At 46.0% G+C, this 16,746-nt stretch overlaps 1 protein-coding gene across 1 annotated transcript in view; it reads left to right on the top strand.

The window, feature by feature from the left end:
• The window catches only part of Sgpp2 (sphingosine-1-phosphate phosphatase 2), a 127,945-nt gene that overhangs the window by 93,634 nt on the left and 17,565 nt on the right, over nucleotides 1–16,746 (top strand). Inside the window, exons 3-4 of the mRNA XM_045148006.1 lie at nucleotides 2,069–2,248; nucleotides 4,994–5,083. Coding sequence (XP_045003941.1) covers nucleotides 2,069–2,248; nucleotides 4,994–5,083 — 270 coding nt within the window. The remainder of the gene's footprint in view (nucleotides 1–2,068; nucleotides 2,249–4,993; nucleotides 5,084–16,746) is intronic.

Here is a 16,746-nt window from a genome sequence, read left to right as displayed (position 1 = left end):
CATTCAATCTAGCATGTTCCCTGAATTCATCAGATGGTGGCATTTGAAGCAAATTCTTAGCTAGGTGTTCTATAAAAATAGTCACTTTAAAAAATTTTTTAAGGAATTTTATTTACTTGAGAGAGAGATAGAGGAGAAAGAATGGGCACTCCAGGGCCTTCAGCCACTGCAAATGAATTCTAAATACATGTGCCATTTTGTGCATCTGGCTTATGTGGGTCCTGGGGAATCGAACCTGGGTTCTTTGGCTTTGCAGGCAAGCACCTTAACCACTAAGCTATCTCTCCAGCCCCAATAGTCACATTTTGATTAAAACTTGGAAACATTGTTGTCTGAACTGAACATTAAGCTAGTTTTAAAAATTATTTTTTGTTTTTGTTCAAGGTAGGCTCTCATTGTAGCCCAGGCTGACCTGCAACTTACTCTGTAGCTCCAGACTGGCCTCAAAATCACAGTGATCCTCTTACCTCTGCCTACCAAATGCTGGAATTAAAAGCATGCAGCTGGCTTTTTAAAATATATTTTTTTATTTATTTGTTTGGAAGGGAGAGAGAATGGGCATGACAGGGCCTCTTGGTTCTGTAAACAAAGTCCAGACACATTTACCACCCTGTGTACTGGACTTTACATAGATCCTAGGGAATTGAACCTAGGCCAATAGGCTTTGCAAGCAAGCACCTTTAACCACTGAGCCATCTCCCAGCCCATCCCCCGCAGGCTGACTTTAGTCAAGGACCACCCTAGGTTGCAGGTGGCCTTAGGTGTTAGTTTCACACACAGCCCTGTGAGTCTCACTTCCTGACCTCTGATCCCAGTTGCAGTGTGTCCTGGGTACCTGCAAACCTGCCTGCAATGGTTCTCTGTCTCTGTGGCGTGTTTGGACACCATGCACACTGCATGACCCCATGAGCTATACCTGTAACGTTCTTAGAACAGCACCAGCACACGTAGGGGCCACCTAAGCGCCCATCACATATGTGGGGAAGGGCTCAAGAGATGGCTCAGTGGGTAAAAGCATGTGTGTGCAAAGCCTGATGGTCCAAGTTTGATTCTCCAGGAACCACATAAATCCAGGTGCACAAAATAGGGTATGCATCTGGAATTTATTCTGGGGTACCCATAATTTCCCTCTCTTTCTCACTTTCTCTCTCTCTCTTTCTCCTTGCAAATAAATAAGTTGTTTAAAGTTATGTGATAAGGGGGCTGGAGAGATTGCTTAGTGGTTCAAGGAACTTCCTGCAGAGCCTGTTGACTGGGGTTCAATTCCCCAGTACTCACATAAAGCCAGATGCACAAAGTGGCACATGCATCTTGCATTTGTTTGCAGTGGCAGGAGGCCCTGGTGCTTCCATTTTCTCTCTTGCTCGCTCTTGCACGCTCTCTCTCTTCCTCTCTCCTTTGAAGAGAAATAAAATATTTTTAAATATGTGATGAAAACACATGTGTCCATGCTCTCTCTTGGTTGCTCACACTCCTGTAGAACCAAAAAACCTGATCTTTTTTCACCAGTAAAATCATCATCCTCGGGGGCTGGAGAGATGGCTTAGTGGTTAAGCGCTTGCCTGTGAAGCCTAAGGACCCCCGTTCGAGGCTCGGTTCCCCAGGTCCCACGTTAGCCAGATGCACAAGGGGGCGCACGCGTCTGGAGTTCGTTTGCAGAGGCTGGAAGCCCTGGCGCGCCCATTCTCTCTCTCTCCTCTCTGTCTTTCTCTCTGTGTCTGTTGCTGTCAAATAAATAAATAATTAATTAATTTTAAAAAAATCATCATCCTCAAAGCATGGTGGCACATGCCTATAATCCCAGCATTCAGGAGGCAGAGGTGGGAGGATCGCCGTGAGTTTGAGGCCACTCTGACACTACAGAATGAATTCTAGGTCAGCCTAGGCTAGAGTGAGAACCTACCTGGAAAACACACACACACACACATACACACACACACACACGTATATCATCCTCCACGAGTTTCCCAGTGACTAGCGGGCCAAGAGAAAGGAAACTTTAAGCAACCTATCTGGAACCTCAAATAGCATTTAGAAACTTGTTTACTTGCTTTATTTTGTTTCACAGTTGGTGATGTACATTGGTCAGGTGGCCAAGGACATCTTGAAGTGGCCCCGGCCCTCCTCCCCTCCTGTCGTGAAGCTGGAAAAGAGGATAATTGCAGAGTATGGAATGCCATCCACCCATGCCATGGCGGCCACCGCTATTTCCTTCACCTTGCTCATCTCCACCATGGACAGGTACCAGGTGAGGTGGCCTGATTTGTCCTCCTCCCACCTCCGACTGTGCCCACGGAGTGAGAAGCAGACAGAGGTGTGACTTGGGATTTCTCTTATAGCTGCTTTAGGAGGCTTTAATGTTTGCGAGGTGAATATTAAGGGGACCTAGGGGCTGGGGAGGTGACTTGTGGTTAAGAGCACTGGCTGAGCAAGTGTGAGGACCTGAGTCAGATCCCCAGCACTCATCTTAAAAAAAAAAAGGCCAAAAAGCCGGGCATGGTGGCGTACGCCTTTAATCCCAGCACTCAGAAGACAGAGCTAGGAGGATCGCCATGAGTTCGAGGCCACCCTGAGACTACAGAGTGAATTTCAGGTCAGCCTGGGCTAAAGTGAGGCCTTACCTCGAAAAATAAACAAAAAAGCTAGACATGGCCACACACAGCTGCAACCCCAGGGCTGGGCTCTCTCTGTGGTCAGCCAGGATGAAAAATGGGGAGCTCCAGGTTCAGTGAGAAACTCTATCTCAAGGAGATAAGGCAGAAGAGGAACAGAGGAGGACACTGGCCTTCATGGGTGTGCACAAACACACATGTATATGCCACATGTTCATACATGTACCACATGCACACACTACATGTACACATGTATGTACACAGTTTTTAAAAAAGATTAACCTACATGGTTGTCAATGGTAGTTTCCCCATTGATCATGTATATAACTTAGCCCCCAAATCAGGTTGTGCCTGTGAGTGAGGATGGGCACCATTCCCAATCACCCCAGAGCAGTGACCGTAGCCAGACTGCCCCACCTGACGGAGCATCGCCCCCTGCTGCAAGAAGCATTCCCCCTGAGCTGTGGCCTAGACAGACAGGAATCAGTGCTCATTTGGCCCGAGACAGACACAAAGGTTTTATGATCCTTATAAACATCCTCCAGGGCAGAGCTGATCCCACCAAATCCCTCTACCAGACTCCCAGCCCAGGGCAGAAAAGTGCCTGTGCCCCAAATTACCCTCCAAGGATGACTCTGCCCCGGGGTAGGGTTCAGCCATTAGAAATGATGGCTGTATTAGGTTTTGTTTTTTTGTTAAAGAACTATATAAATGACAGGAGATTAATAAATGCTGAAAATAGAAGAATTTCACTCAATATCTGATTAGATGACAATTATAATAACACCTTTTAAACATTCTACAATTGCCCCAAGGAAGATTTTGTTTGGGTTTTTCTCCTGTCTGAGACATGTTACTTCAATTTTATGTTGAATTTCATAAATTTTACCTATCAGCTATGGGAAATTTTGTATTTTACTAAACCTAGAAGTCTTGCAGCTCAACGGCGGCACTGAGTCACCTTTACCCCAGAAATCCAGGGCTGTTCCGTGTTTCAGGTTATGGCAGAAGAGGGGGTGCTGTCACGGGTGCCAGGGTTGGGTCTTGCTTCTGCCCCTGCAGGCATCGGCCTGACCACCTGGGTTCAGCCCTCTGTTTCCTGAATGGGGAAAAGATTTTAAGGGATGTACCCAACGAGATGTGGCTATTTGGCATAACTAATTTAAATACAATGCCAGGACCAGAAAAGTGCCTGAACTCCCCACCTGTGAGAGTTCGGGGGCATGTCCATACTCCGCTGCCCAGCAGATCTCAGTGGGCGTGGGCATGGGCGTGGCCTGGGCTGACCCCAGGGTCTGCTCTCAGCACTGCGAACGGGCTCCTGTTACTCAGGACACAGAGCAGAGCGAGAAAGCACCAAGAACCATCAAACACTCACTTGGAAGGCACCCAACCCTTCTTAAGACTTTCTTTCTAGCTCAAATGATGCACCAGTTTCCCCAAGACCTGAGCCATAGTTTGAATTTCTTTTCCATTTCAATTTTAAGGATAAGTATATTTAGCTGTTTGGGTTATTTACTCAGGTACCGCTCTCAACGTGGATTCATTTACGTAGCTCGCATTGAAGCGTGACAGCACGCGCCTGTAATCTCAGCACAGAGACAGGCAGAAATGGCTGGATCCCAGGGCAGGCTGGCTAGAAAACCAGCCAAATCAGTAAGCTCGATGCTCAGTGGCAGACCCTGTGGCAATCAATAAGGTGGCGAGTGACTGAGGAAAACACCCGTGGAGAGCTCTAGTCTCTCCATGTATGTGCACACAATGTGCCCCCCCCCCCCGCACCACACCAGAAAGGAAGTAAAGCAAGCAAGTGGGCTGCGTCATGGTTACAGGCAAAATATCTGCATTTTCCTCATCAGGCAGTCTTGCCAGATGTGACTACCTCCCTGCTGATGCAAGTGTCAGCAGAGGCCAGACCACAACCCATTCTCAGCCTGAGCCATTGTCCCCGGCTCTCCTCAGATGAGAGGCTGTTTGGGGGACTTCCAGACTGTAGCACTGGCCATCTACTGTGCTTTTGGGTCAGACGGGTTATTGATCAAGTTCTAATCTGAGAATAGATAAAATGAAAAGTTACTCATTTCCCTAAACCTTGCAGCCCATGGGTCCAAGCCAGGGTTTACCGCATGCTGCCTCTGTGTGTGTATGTGACTACACGCTGCCCGCACGTGCACGTCAGTTCCAGGTCCGCCTGGGTTACAGGGAGATCTTACCTTGAAAAAACATTTTTTTTTTTTAATTTAAAAGGGCTAGAGATAGAATTCCATGGTAGAGTGAATAAGTACCACGTGTGAAGCCCCAAATTCAAGCCTCAGTACTGAAGATTATACATATATACCTGAAAATACTCTAATGTTCTTGCTTTCTCCTCTTTCCTGCAGTATCCCTTTGCCTTGGGGCTGACAATGGCTGTGGCGTTTTCTACCTTGGTGTGTCTCAGCAGGCTCTACACAGGGATGCACACAGTCCTGGTAAGGCTGCGGAGGGCTGTCCTGGTGACTGCATAGCATTTGGCCAGGGTGCTGGCGGATTCCATAAGCTGCTGCTTATAAACCTATTTGCACACGTGGTTCAGTAGGGCACACCTGTAATCCCAGCTACTCAGGAGTAGCTGAGGTAGAAGGATCACAAAGAGTTTCTGTCTCAAAAAAAAAAAAAAAAAAAAAAAGCTGCTCATCTCCAATTACATTCATTTTCTTGCAAACAATATAATTTCATTCTTATTTATGGTTGAACAAAACTCCATTGTATAGATGAACTATATTTTATTACCCATTCATCTGTTGATGGACACATAGGCTGATTCCATAACATCACTATTGTAAACAGTGCTGCTAATAATAAACACGGATAATAAAATAAAGACAGATGTGCAGGAGAGTCTGTACGTTGCCGAGATAGAACACGGACTTAGATTCCCTTGGGCACCTTTCCAGGAGTGAAATGGCAGGATCATGTAAGAGGTCTGTTTTCAGTTGAGAACTCTATAATGATTTTCATAGTGACTGCACTAATTTACATTTCTACCAACAGCATATAAGGGTTCCTTCCCACACCCCACACGCTCTCTCCAATCTGTTGCTGTGTTTCCTCATGGTTTCCATTTTGACTGTGGTGACATCGAATCTCTCTGTAGTTTTAATTTCCACATTCCTGCTGGTTAAGGATATGCTACAGCTTTTCATGTTTATTAGCCATTTGTACTTCATCTTTTGAGAGCTGCCTATTAATTTTATTAATCTAATTTATTAATTGAAAAACAGCCACTTACATCTGTAACTATATTTCTCAATAAAATAATTAAATCTGGGCATGGTGGTATTCGTCTGCAATCCCAGCTGCTACTCAAGAGGCTGAGGCAGGAGACTGGAAGCTCTAGACCAGCATGGATAACTTAGCAAACACCTATCTCAAAATAAAAATTAAAAGGGGGGCTGGAAAGATAGTTTAGCAGTTAAGGCACTTGTCTGCAAAGACTAAGGACTTAGGTTCAATTCCCCACTACCCACAAGGCGGTACATGCATCTGGAGTCCATTTGTAGTGGCTGGAGGCCCTGGCACACCAATTTTTGCCCTTCTCCCCCACATAAATAAATAAATAAATAAATAAACAAACAAACAAACAAATAAATACATACATACATACATACAATAAAAAGGAACTTGTCCTGGTGGTATAGGCCTGTGATCCTGGCTGTTCTGGAGGCTAAGACAAGAGGATAGCAAGTTCAAGACTGGCCTGCGCCACAAAGCGAGACCCTGTCTCAACTACAAAGTACAAGAGGCCTGGAAGGACAGCTTAGTGGCAGATTGTTTGCCTTGCATGTGTAAGGCTCTGGCTCTGGGTTCCATTCCCTGTACCACAAAACAAACAACAGTTATTTGGTGCTTCCGTTGCTTTTGTAGGGTTGTGTTTTTTGTTTTCCTTAAGTGCAACTACCATTGTCACATTAAATTTGCTATTAAATCTTCATAATGCATGGAAGTATGTTACATAAGGGCAGGAGAGAAAAACGTATTTGCTTTTCTGACATTGATTTAATCGCTTAATATGATTATCTCCAGATATATCCATTTTCTTGCAAATGATATAACTTCATTCTTCTCTGTTCCTATAAAAAAAAATTGCCATTCTGTATATACACTACATTTTCCTTATCTGGTCCTCCATTTTTGTTTGTTTATTTGCTTTTGGACACTTAGATTGACTTCATAACTCAGGTATTGTGAATAGTGCTACAGTAAACCTTGATCTGCAAGCATCCATATGACACAGTGATGTAAGATCTGCAAGCATCTGTGTGAAACAGTGATGTAAATACTCTGGCTGGGTCATGTGATAAAGTTACTTTTTCATATTTTTGAAGAACCTCCATGCTTTCAGCTGCCTGACAAGCACAGTCATTGGAAGGACAGACAAACCCTCTGATGGAGGCTGTGGACTGGACTACAGACGCAGGGCCATCTTGTGCAGGCTTGGAGAGACACAGGAGTGCAGGGCAGCCTGGATCAGCTAGGGCTGAAATAGCACTACCAATGTCACCGAAGTGATGCGAGGCTAAGATTTTCTGTTCAGTGACTGGTGATAGTTACACAATTAGCTGAGAGTCGTGTGACACACTCTCAGTGTACAAGAGTTGCCATTTTATTAATTCCATGCCAGAGAGGAGTAGCTATTGATTGTTCAAGATTATATCGACAGCTAGATGATAAGACACCGTGACCTTTCCACAGTATGCATTTCTCTCAATTAATTCAGGGTCTAGATAAAAACACTTTAGGTAGCAGTGACCTTCTCACTGCTGAGAAAGGACACCTGACCAGAAGCAGCTGATGGAAGGAAAGGGTATATTTCAGCTTATAGTTTTGAAGGGAAGTTTCATCATGGTGGGCAAAGAATGGCAAAAAAAAAAAAAAAATAGAGAGCAGTGGGCTGCAGAGACTGCTTAGTGGTTAAGGCACATGCCTGCAAAGCCTAAGGAACCTGGTTCAATTCCCCAGTACCCACATAAACCAGATGCACAAAGTGGCACATGGGTCTGGAGATCATTTTCAGTGGCTAGCAGCCCTGGTGCACCCGTTCTCTCTCCCTATTTAAAAACAACAGACAGCAGTGTCGCATCTTGTCATATCAGCTGGGAGGAAGCAGCAAAACTAAGCTGGACGTGAACACTCATTGGCACCGAACTAATAATCCTCAAGGCCTACCTCAGCAATACACCCCCAGCATGGCTGCATCTTTCAGAGGCTCCTCCAGCGGGGGATTTACAGTGAGACCAACATGTAAAAGAGGCCTTGGGGAGCATGTTTACATTCAAGCTACAACAGCTGGGAGATGTCTTAGAAGTAACATCACTTGCTTACAAGCCTGCCAGCCTGAATTTGATTACCTGGCACCCACACAAAGCCAAGCATGGAGTGGCATGCATATCTGCAATCCCAACACACTTATGTCAGTGGAAGATGGAGCCAGGAGAATGGAGAAGCTTGTGGGCCAGCTAGATTGGTGCACACACAACAGCAAAACAAGAAGAGACCCTGTCTCAAAAAGATGGAAAGACAAGACAAATACCCTAAGGTTCTCTGACCCCCCACACACACTCCCCCACACACACATAGCATATGTCCATACATATACATAAATGAAATATTAAAATTAATGTCAAAATTTCCATGATATATAAATATGTATAATATAAAATATAAATGAAGACGGTATCCACCAGCATTTACACAATCCTTGCTCACTTACTCCAGGCCTCAGCTAGTTTACTGTATGGACCAAAGAAGGCCCAGATCCTGGCAATACCAAAGAAGCAAGTAAGGATCCATGTGATTCTACCTACCAAAGCGTAGTCTTGCTTCCACCCCAGAGCTCACTGCAGCTGCTGCTTCTGAGATGGAGAGGCAAAGGGGAGGAGAACATGCTCGATTAGCTACACTACCTCTCCACATGACACGGGGTTGTAGACTTTCAGTGTGGAGCTACACAGAACTCTCTCAGGTGTCTTGGCATTTCTTTTAGCTAGGGCTGCTTTTTAATTTCCGTAGGTTTTCTTCCTTTCTTCCTTCCTTTTTTTAGGGCCTTGGAAACCCAGGTTAAATTTAAAACCAAAGAAAACAGGAATGCAGAGCTACAGAAAGGAGGAAAGAGAACGCCAACCCTCTTCAGTAAAACGCAGTTGCACTTTTCTCCCTTTCTTTCTCAAGTGACGACCTTGCTCTCTGACACGGGGCCACAGAATCAGAGCCTGGCTGGGATACCGCGGGTCATGGTTTCTAATGGCAAAGGGCGTGATGGGCTGTCGCCGTGGGGACAGAGGTGAATGATAGACCCCCAGCCCTTTTCTTGAGCAGAACTTAATAACCTGCAGTGGGTGTCAGGCCTGGAGCCAGATCTGGGAGAGAGCGAGAAGAACAAACCCACCCCCCCCCTGCTGGGTCTCCAGATCTACTATAGGAGGCAGATGTAAAAGCTGATGAGGGATGGAGAGATGGGATGGCTCCACTTGCATAACCTGATGACCAGGGTTTGAGTCCCCAGTAGCCATGCAAAGCCAGATGTACAAAGTGCCACTTGCATCTAGAGTTCATTTGCAGTGGTAAGAGGCCTTGGTGTGCCCATATTCATTCTCTCTCTCTCTGTTTCTTTCTCTCTCTCTCTTTCTCTCAAATAAATATATATATATATATATATATTTTTTTAAGAAGCTGATGAAAACTTGATATGATGTATGCTGTAATGTGCCAGGGACAGCTGGTTTGAGCCAACTAAAGTAACCCACCCCTTTCCTGGGATCCTCCCAACATCTCCAGGGTCAGTCACATACAGTGCCCTTTGCCCTGGCTGCATATTCAAATCCTGTGGAAATCTTTAAAAAACATCTGGGCAGCCCACCTCCCGGGTCTGAGTTCCTTGCACAGTCAGGTGTGGGCAGGTGTGCACGGAAGTCTGGAACGGGAGCTGGTCCTGAGGAGATAAACCCAGCGCAGTCCACCCCGGCCCAGCTGAAACCACAGGAGAACTGGGGAAATGAGCGAGAGTGCTCCTTTCTCAGTGAACCTGACGTCAGCACAGGGGTGAAGGAGAAAGACACTAAGGACACTCAACACCTTCCAAAGCAGAGGTCCAGAGGCTCCTAAGAGCCTGTCACAGAAGTAGATTTAAAATGCTCCCAGCTTGGCTCAGGGAATTTTGTGGAAGGGGCGTGGGGAAGATTGGAGCCCGTCCCCGCCAAACCTGCTCGGCTCTTGCCTCTGGGGAAGGACCTCTGTCACCAAGCTGCCCACGCAGGAAACGTGAGCAGGCCCCTCCGCTCCCCGCCGCAGCTGTCAGCCAGGCCGACACTGCAGTGAGTCCGTTCTGGCTCCTCGGCATTTTCTCACACTGCCAACAGGGTGGTATTTCTGATTACCGGCATGGAGATGTTGCTTTCTGCTGGGGACCTGTGTGGTGGCAGAGCCCCAGCTGGACAGGCAGCTTTGTGGGGCCTTTGAAGAAGGGATGTTGGTAAAGCACAGGGCTACTGTGACATCTTTGATGGGATGACCACACCCCACTGGGCACCCTGGCTCTGGGCTCACCACTGAAGCTCATAAAACAAACCTGTTTGTTTTATGCTGAAGCCTGTTTTTAACTGAGATCTTACATTGCCTGTTTCCCAAGTGGATATACTGATTAAAGAATCAATTTTTTAGTATGTAATTTCATGCTGTCTATTTTTTAATTTTTTTGTTCATTTTTATTTATTTGGTTGAGAGTGACAGACAGAGAGAGAAAGAGGCAGATAGAGAGAAAGAAAGACAGAGAGAGAATGGGCGCGCCAGGGCCTCCAGCCACCGCAAACGAACTCCAGACGCGTGCGCCCCCTTGTGCATCTGGCTAACGTGGGACCTGGGGAACCGAGCCTCGAACCGGGGTCCTTAGGCTTCACAGGCAAGCGCTTAACCGCTAAGCCATCTCTCCAGCCCCATGCTGTCTATTTTATTTGACTGAGAGAGAAAGAGAGAGTGAGAAAGATCCAGGTGTGGTGGCGCACTTCTTTAATCCCAGCACTTGGGAGGCAGAAGTAGGAGGACCGCAGTGAGTTCGAGGCTATCCTGAGACTACCTAGTAATTCCATGTCAGCCTGGGCCAGAGTGAGATCCTACCTTTAACCCTCCCTGCCCAAATAAAAGAGAGACAGAGAAAGAAAGAATATGGACACACCAGAACCTCCGGCCACTTCCGATGAACTCCAGACACACGCTCCACTTTGTATGTCTGGCTTCACATGGGTGCTGGGGAGTAGAACCAGGACTGTCAGGCTTTGCAAGCAAGTGCCTTCAACCACCAAGCCATCTCTCCAGCCTATCGTGTTCGCTTCATTTAAGCAAACCAATCACAGCCAGATGCAGGGAGGGCGGAGAGGGCAGGGCCAGGGTGGGTCATGGACAGCTAGTTCATCAGGAAGGACCAAACGCTGGTGGCTCTGAGGAGGCCTGCTGTCTTTTGTTTAGAACGGCAGCATCCGCATATGCTAGCTCTCAGAACTCCTCTCTCAGATCAAAACTTGGCCAGGGCTGGAGAGATGGCTCTAGATAAAGAGACTGTGACATAAGCATGGCCCAAGCATGAGTACCAGAGCCCCCATCAGAAGTGGATGCTGGAGGGCTAGCCTCTGTAATTCCAGCACGCCTAGGGCAAAAGGGGAGGCAGACGGGAGAGACGCCGGCCAGCTAGACTGGCAAATGCAGCAGTGGGCAAGAGACCCGACCTCACATGAGGAGGAAGACAGAAACACACACGGGACGCTGTCCTCTGAACTCCCTATATGCACCATGGCATGTGCAGGACTATACTCACACACATGAACACGCATGTATCTCTCTCTCTCTCACACACACACATGTAGCTGAGACTTTGGTTAGATTTGGCACTCCTCTTGGACAAGTGAGCTTTGGCGGGGTCCAAGAGTGGAAATGGGATCCTGGGAGCCACCGCTGGGAGCTGCAAAGGCGAGACCCTGAAAACGGGCTGGAAAGAGTCCAGTAATGACACCAAGAGTGAGTTCGAGACATCAACTGGTCAAACCTTTTTGAATGCAAAAAGCAAGCAGGAAGCTCAAAACAATTAAAGCTTAGGGGGAAACATACTGGTTTTATGACCACAGCATCAGCAGCCATGGAGAGAGAGAGAGAGACCCAAAGTCTTGACCTTCATCCGAGGCCTCTCACACCCACCCGCTCTCCCCGAGCTCATCTCTGCATCTGGGGCCAGGGATTCATACTCTCTTGATGTATTTTTGTGTGTGTGTGTGTGTGTGTGTGTGTGTGTGTGTGTGTGTTTTGGGTTTGTTTTGTTTTGTTTTCCGAGGTAAGGTCTCACTCTAGCTCAAGCTGACCTACTCTGTGTAGTCTCGGGGTGGCCTCAAACTCACGGTGATCCTCTTACCTCTGCCTCCTGAGAGCTGGGATTAAAGGTGTGCGCCACAACGCGTGGCTCTCTCAGCGTATTTCAACCTGAGGCCAAGTCTGAGAGCTCTGGGCTTAGATGATTTCAGTTCCACGCCTGAGGCTCCAGCGAGGAGGAGCATTTCAGGAGAGATGTCTGTTGGATAATGACCCCTCCATCATCCGCCCAAGGTGTCTGTGATTTGGCCAGTTTGATCAGGAGCCAGCCTGTATGAACAGGTCTGGGAACCTTAGTAGAGAGTAGAGTCAGGGTTGGTTTATACAAGGGGGATCCCCCAGATAGAGCACCTCCAGTTATCAAAAGAAGAGGGGCAGGGTCCCCTGATAAGCCCCCTATGTCTACATTGTGGCATTTTTTCTATTCATTCAAAAATTCAAAAACTGGACATAATATTGTGTTTGTGCCTGTGAGGGGAGAATGACTCAGACAGAGGCTGGCCACACTGTGTTTGTGATGCTGTGAGAGATGCGCCTGCACAGGACTGGTTTTAAATCCACCAACTGATGAAGCAATCGTCCTGAATATATTAGCCGGGCTTCTTTGTTGGTAGACAAGTGGATATGAGAAATCTGGAGAAATGGTGAATAAAAGTTTATCCCATTATTTTGACTTTGGACTTGAGCTAGCTGAAACGCTGCTGGGGTTTACTGTCCCCAAATTATCTGATCTGTGGACAATTATGTAGATATTAGGTTTTATTTGCTTACTCATTTATATTTTTCCCCAAAGTAATGCTTTAGTTTTGGTTGGAGTTGGAGAAGGTTGAAAAGACTTCTCAATATTAAATTATTTGAGAGCACACAGAACTCTGTTCTGGCTTTGGACGACAGCATTTTTTTGGTGTGTTTTTCAAGTTGTATGAAACCACTTAAAAACAAAAAGGACTTTAAAGCGCCTTGCTTACTATGAGGAAAGAGGCAATTGTAACATCGCTTATATCCTACCCAGCCTTACTTTCTGTTACACCCAGTTGGATGAGTTCCTTAGTGAGATACAAAGAGACTCTGGTCATGTTTCTAAGCGTCCGTCACCACATGATTGGACCCGTTGTCTTCTCTTTACCCTGGAGACAAATATTTTTATCCTTTTGTAAACATAGGGGATTATTTCTGGTTTTAAAAGTCATAAGTACTCACAGTAAAGCATTCTCCCTCTCTTGTTTTTAAAGTACTTGTTTTTATTCAAACCAAATAAGTCAGTATTAGTTAAGAAGCATAGGAGAAGTTCAGATAGCCATTGTCAGAATGATGTGGAGGGAAATTGAAGGTATTTGATGCTCCTGAATTAACTGAAGCAAAGTTAGGGCTTAGCACAGTTTCCAGCAAGAACTGCCTGTGGTCTGTAATACTAATGACAAACACAAATTAATTTTTTAAATCTATTTTCTCAATACTGCTCCCAAAGCCACACAACTGGGGCAACAATTTTCTGTTCCCCAAGTGCATGATTAGCTCCCAGAGGTACTCTGACCCTAAGAAGACACTGGATGAAAGCCCCAGTGTGTGGGCGGCGGGCGGCGGGCGGCGGGGGGGGGGGGGGGGGGGGGGGGGCGCGGAGCCTAATGTCCAGGTGACAACTGGGCCTGCAGCTATGGAGATGGCAAATGGGGCTGAGACGGTCCTTCCAGATGGCTGAGGGGACCCAGGTCGCCAAGTTCACCTCAGCAAGAAGGCCAGAAGTGATCCAAACCCTAGATTGCCTGGGTCAGTACTTCAACATGAAAATGTCTCCATTTTCTACCAGTAGTTTTTTGAGCTATGTTCAGGGGGCACAAATCTGAGATCTAGCATTAATGCGTGGTGTAGTTGGAGCTAGGTAAGTCTCAGGTAGTGGAAAAATAATTAAGAAGAAGGACTGGGGCTTGAAGAACTGTCTTAGAAGTTAAAGCACTTGCCTGCAAAGCCTAAGAACCCAGGTTTGATTCCACAGAACCTACATAAGCCAGATGCACATGATGGTGCGTGCATCTGGAGTTCATTTACAGTGGCTAGAGGCCCTGGGACACCCATTCTCTCTCAGTCTCTCTCTCTTTCTGTCTCATAAATTAAATTAAATTAAAGAATAAAGACTTGGGGAGGCAGGGTATTACCAGGGGATATTTTTTATAATCATGGAAGGTGTTAATAAAAAAACAAAAATTAAAAAAAAAAAAGAATAAGAACCTGGCTAAACCTTCCATAGGAGCCAGACTTTATATGCTCCTTTATTTTAGTTAGCCCTGGCTTTTTGGATGTTGTAGTCACACTAGATTTTTCTGATGAGACAACAAAAGAATCCCTTGGGCCATTTATGACGTGTGTTCAGCCTGTCCTCATTTTTAATACACAATCGTATGACAGGGTTCTTAAACTGAGCTGTGTACAGGGACAGAAATAGAATCTACTGTATTGTAGTAGTTGTATTAGTTACTTTGGTGTAGCTGTTACTAAAATGCCTGACGGAGAACCAGAGAGATGGTTCAGAGATTAAAGGTGCTTGCTTGCAAAGTCTGTTGGCCCAGGTTTGGCTGCCAGCGCCCATGTAAAAGCAGTGGCAGGAGGCCCGGAATGCTCATGCTCATTCTTCCTCTCTTTCTCCCTCCTTCCCTCCCTCCCTAGTAAATAAATATTTTAAAAATGCCTGACAGTAACAACTAGAGAGGAAAGACGTATTTTGGCTCATGGTTTCAGAAGGTTGGCTCCATCTACTCCGGGAACCTGAGGACCCAGCCTTCGGTGGTGGGAGCTTGGGGAGAAGGAGTTTCTTGATCTCAGGATAGACAGGAAACAGAGAAAGAGAAAGTAAACAAAAGCGTTTAGAAAACAGATAACAATGTTAATAGATCTGTCTTTTTCTTCATTCTTTGTACATTATTGAATCAGATTTGAAAAGATTAACCCACTTGGGAGACCAGGCCTAGATCTGATTTTTTTTTAAATTTTTTTATTTATTTATTTGAGAGCGACAGACACAGAGAGAAAGACAGATAGAGGGAGAGAGAGAGAATGGGCGCGCCAGGGCTTCCAGCCTCTGCAAACGAACTCCAGACGCGTGCGCCCCCCTGTGCATCTGGCTAACGTGGGACCTGGGGAACCGAGCCTCGAACCGGGGTCCTTAGGCCTCACAGACAAGTGCTTAACCGCTAAGCCATCTCTCCAGCCCGAGAGGTCCTATTTTTAACACCATTATTGCACAGGACCAGAGTTGGGTACTTGATAACAAACTGGTGAGATTTGAAACAAAGCAGTCTAACTTCAGATCCCAGAATCCAGGCATGCATGCACATGAGAGCTTTCACTGAGCCGAGCGCCTCACACACGCTAAGCACTCACTCTGCCAGGAGTTACACCAGTATTTTAATTGCTATGCTATATACAATGCCTCAGGATGTCTGTGAATACACCTCGTAGCAAACAACTAGAATATACTCCATGTCTGTCAATCATATCTATTCAGTTAAAGTTAGCCAGGAGTGGTGGCTTGTGCCTATAGCATTTTGGCACACAGAAGGATAACTCACAAGTTTTAGGTCATTCTGCGATATATAGATAGTTCTAGACCAGCCTAGGCTACAGAGTGAGACCTGTCTCAAGAAAGAAAGAAAGAAAGAAAGAAAGAAAGAAAGAAAGAAAGAAAGAAAGAAAGAAAGAAAGAAAGAAAGAAAGAAAGAAAGAAAGAAAGAAGGAGGGAGGGAGGGAGGGAGGGAGGGAGGGAGGGAGGGAGGGAGGGAGGGAGGAAGAGAAAGAAAGAAAAGAAAGAAAGTTATTTATTTCCATAATGCAGAGTATTATATATCCCTTAAAAATATTTCGGGGGGGGAGGGAGGGAATTACCATGGAATATTTTTTTATAATCATGGAAAATGCCAATAAAAATTAAAAAAACATATTTCTGGGGCAAGAAATGTAGACTGACGGCAGAGAGCTTACCTGGCACATATACAAGGCCCTGGCTTCAATCTGCAGCATCATGTATAGTTGTATTTGTTAATATTATATTAATAATATAACTGTATATTCTACAAATATTATTCTCTCACAATGCAATAGTAAATGTATATTTTTGGCAATCAAAAATATGTATGTTTCCAAGATATTGTTTTGGAATCAGTTGTAAATTTTTTAAACCACTGATTTACCAAGCCCTCCTTTGTGATTGCAACCCTCGTAAGTCCAGTTGAAAGAAGAGGGCAAGTTTTCACCAGAGTCTTCTCTGTGTGCTCTATCAACACGAGGGATCCACCTCAGAGGGTTTAGGGGCTGCTCTGGGCCCAGATGCCTGTGGAGAGGAAGAGCAGTGCCCAGCCAGCCACAGAAAGGCAAGTGGACAGCTTACCTGTCACAGCCATCGCACTACCTCAGAACTGGTCTCGTGGCCAAAGTCTGTCCTGTCGGTGACCCAGTGAACAGAAGAAAGACATAGGCAGGCTCCTGTGTGTGTCCTGAAAGTGAGCTCAAAGCTGGAAGTTCATCTTGTGAGATCCATGCTTGTGTTGGCTGTGGAAATGGTCCTCAGAATGCATTGACTTGGAGAAAGGAATCGATACCTCACGAGTCATGCGTCTAAACACACACTGGGGTTCCTGTGAGTGCCAGGATTCCACCTTTTCTAAAGCCCCGAGACCCACAAGTTAATTTCCCATGCACGTATGTGAACTCACTTCCTGTGTACGGGTCTGTGGCACAGTTTGGTCGCCATACC

The sequence above is a fragment of the Jaculus jaculus genome, chromosome 4 (genome assembly GCF_020740685.1).
Source record: "Jaculus jaculus isolate mJacJac1 chromosome 4, mJacJac1.mat.Y.cur, whole genome shotgun sequence".
Classification (NCBI taxonomy): Eukaryota; Metazoa; Chordata; class Mammalia; order Rodentia; family Dipodidae; genus Jaculus; species Jaculus jaculus.
The sequence above is the reverse complement of the archived record's forward strand: the minus strand, read 5'-3'. Positions and strand labels throughout refer to the sequence as shown.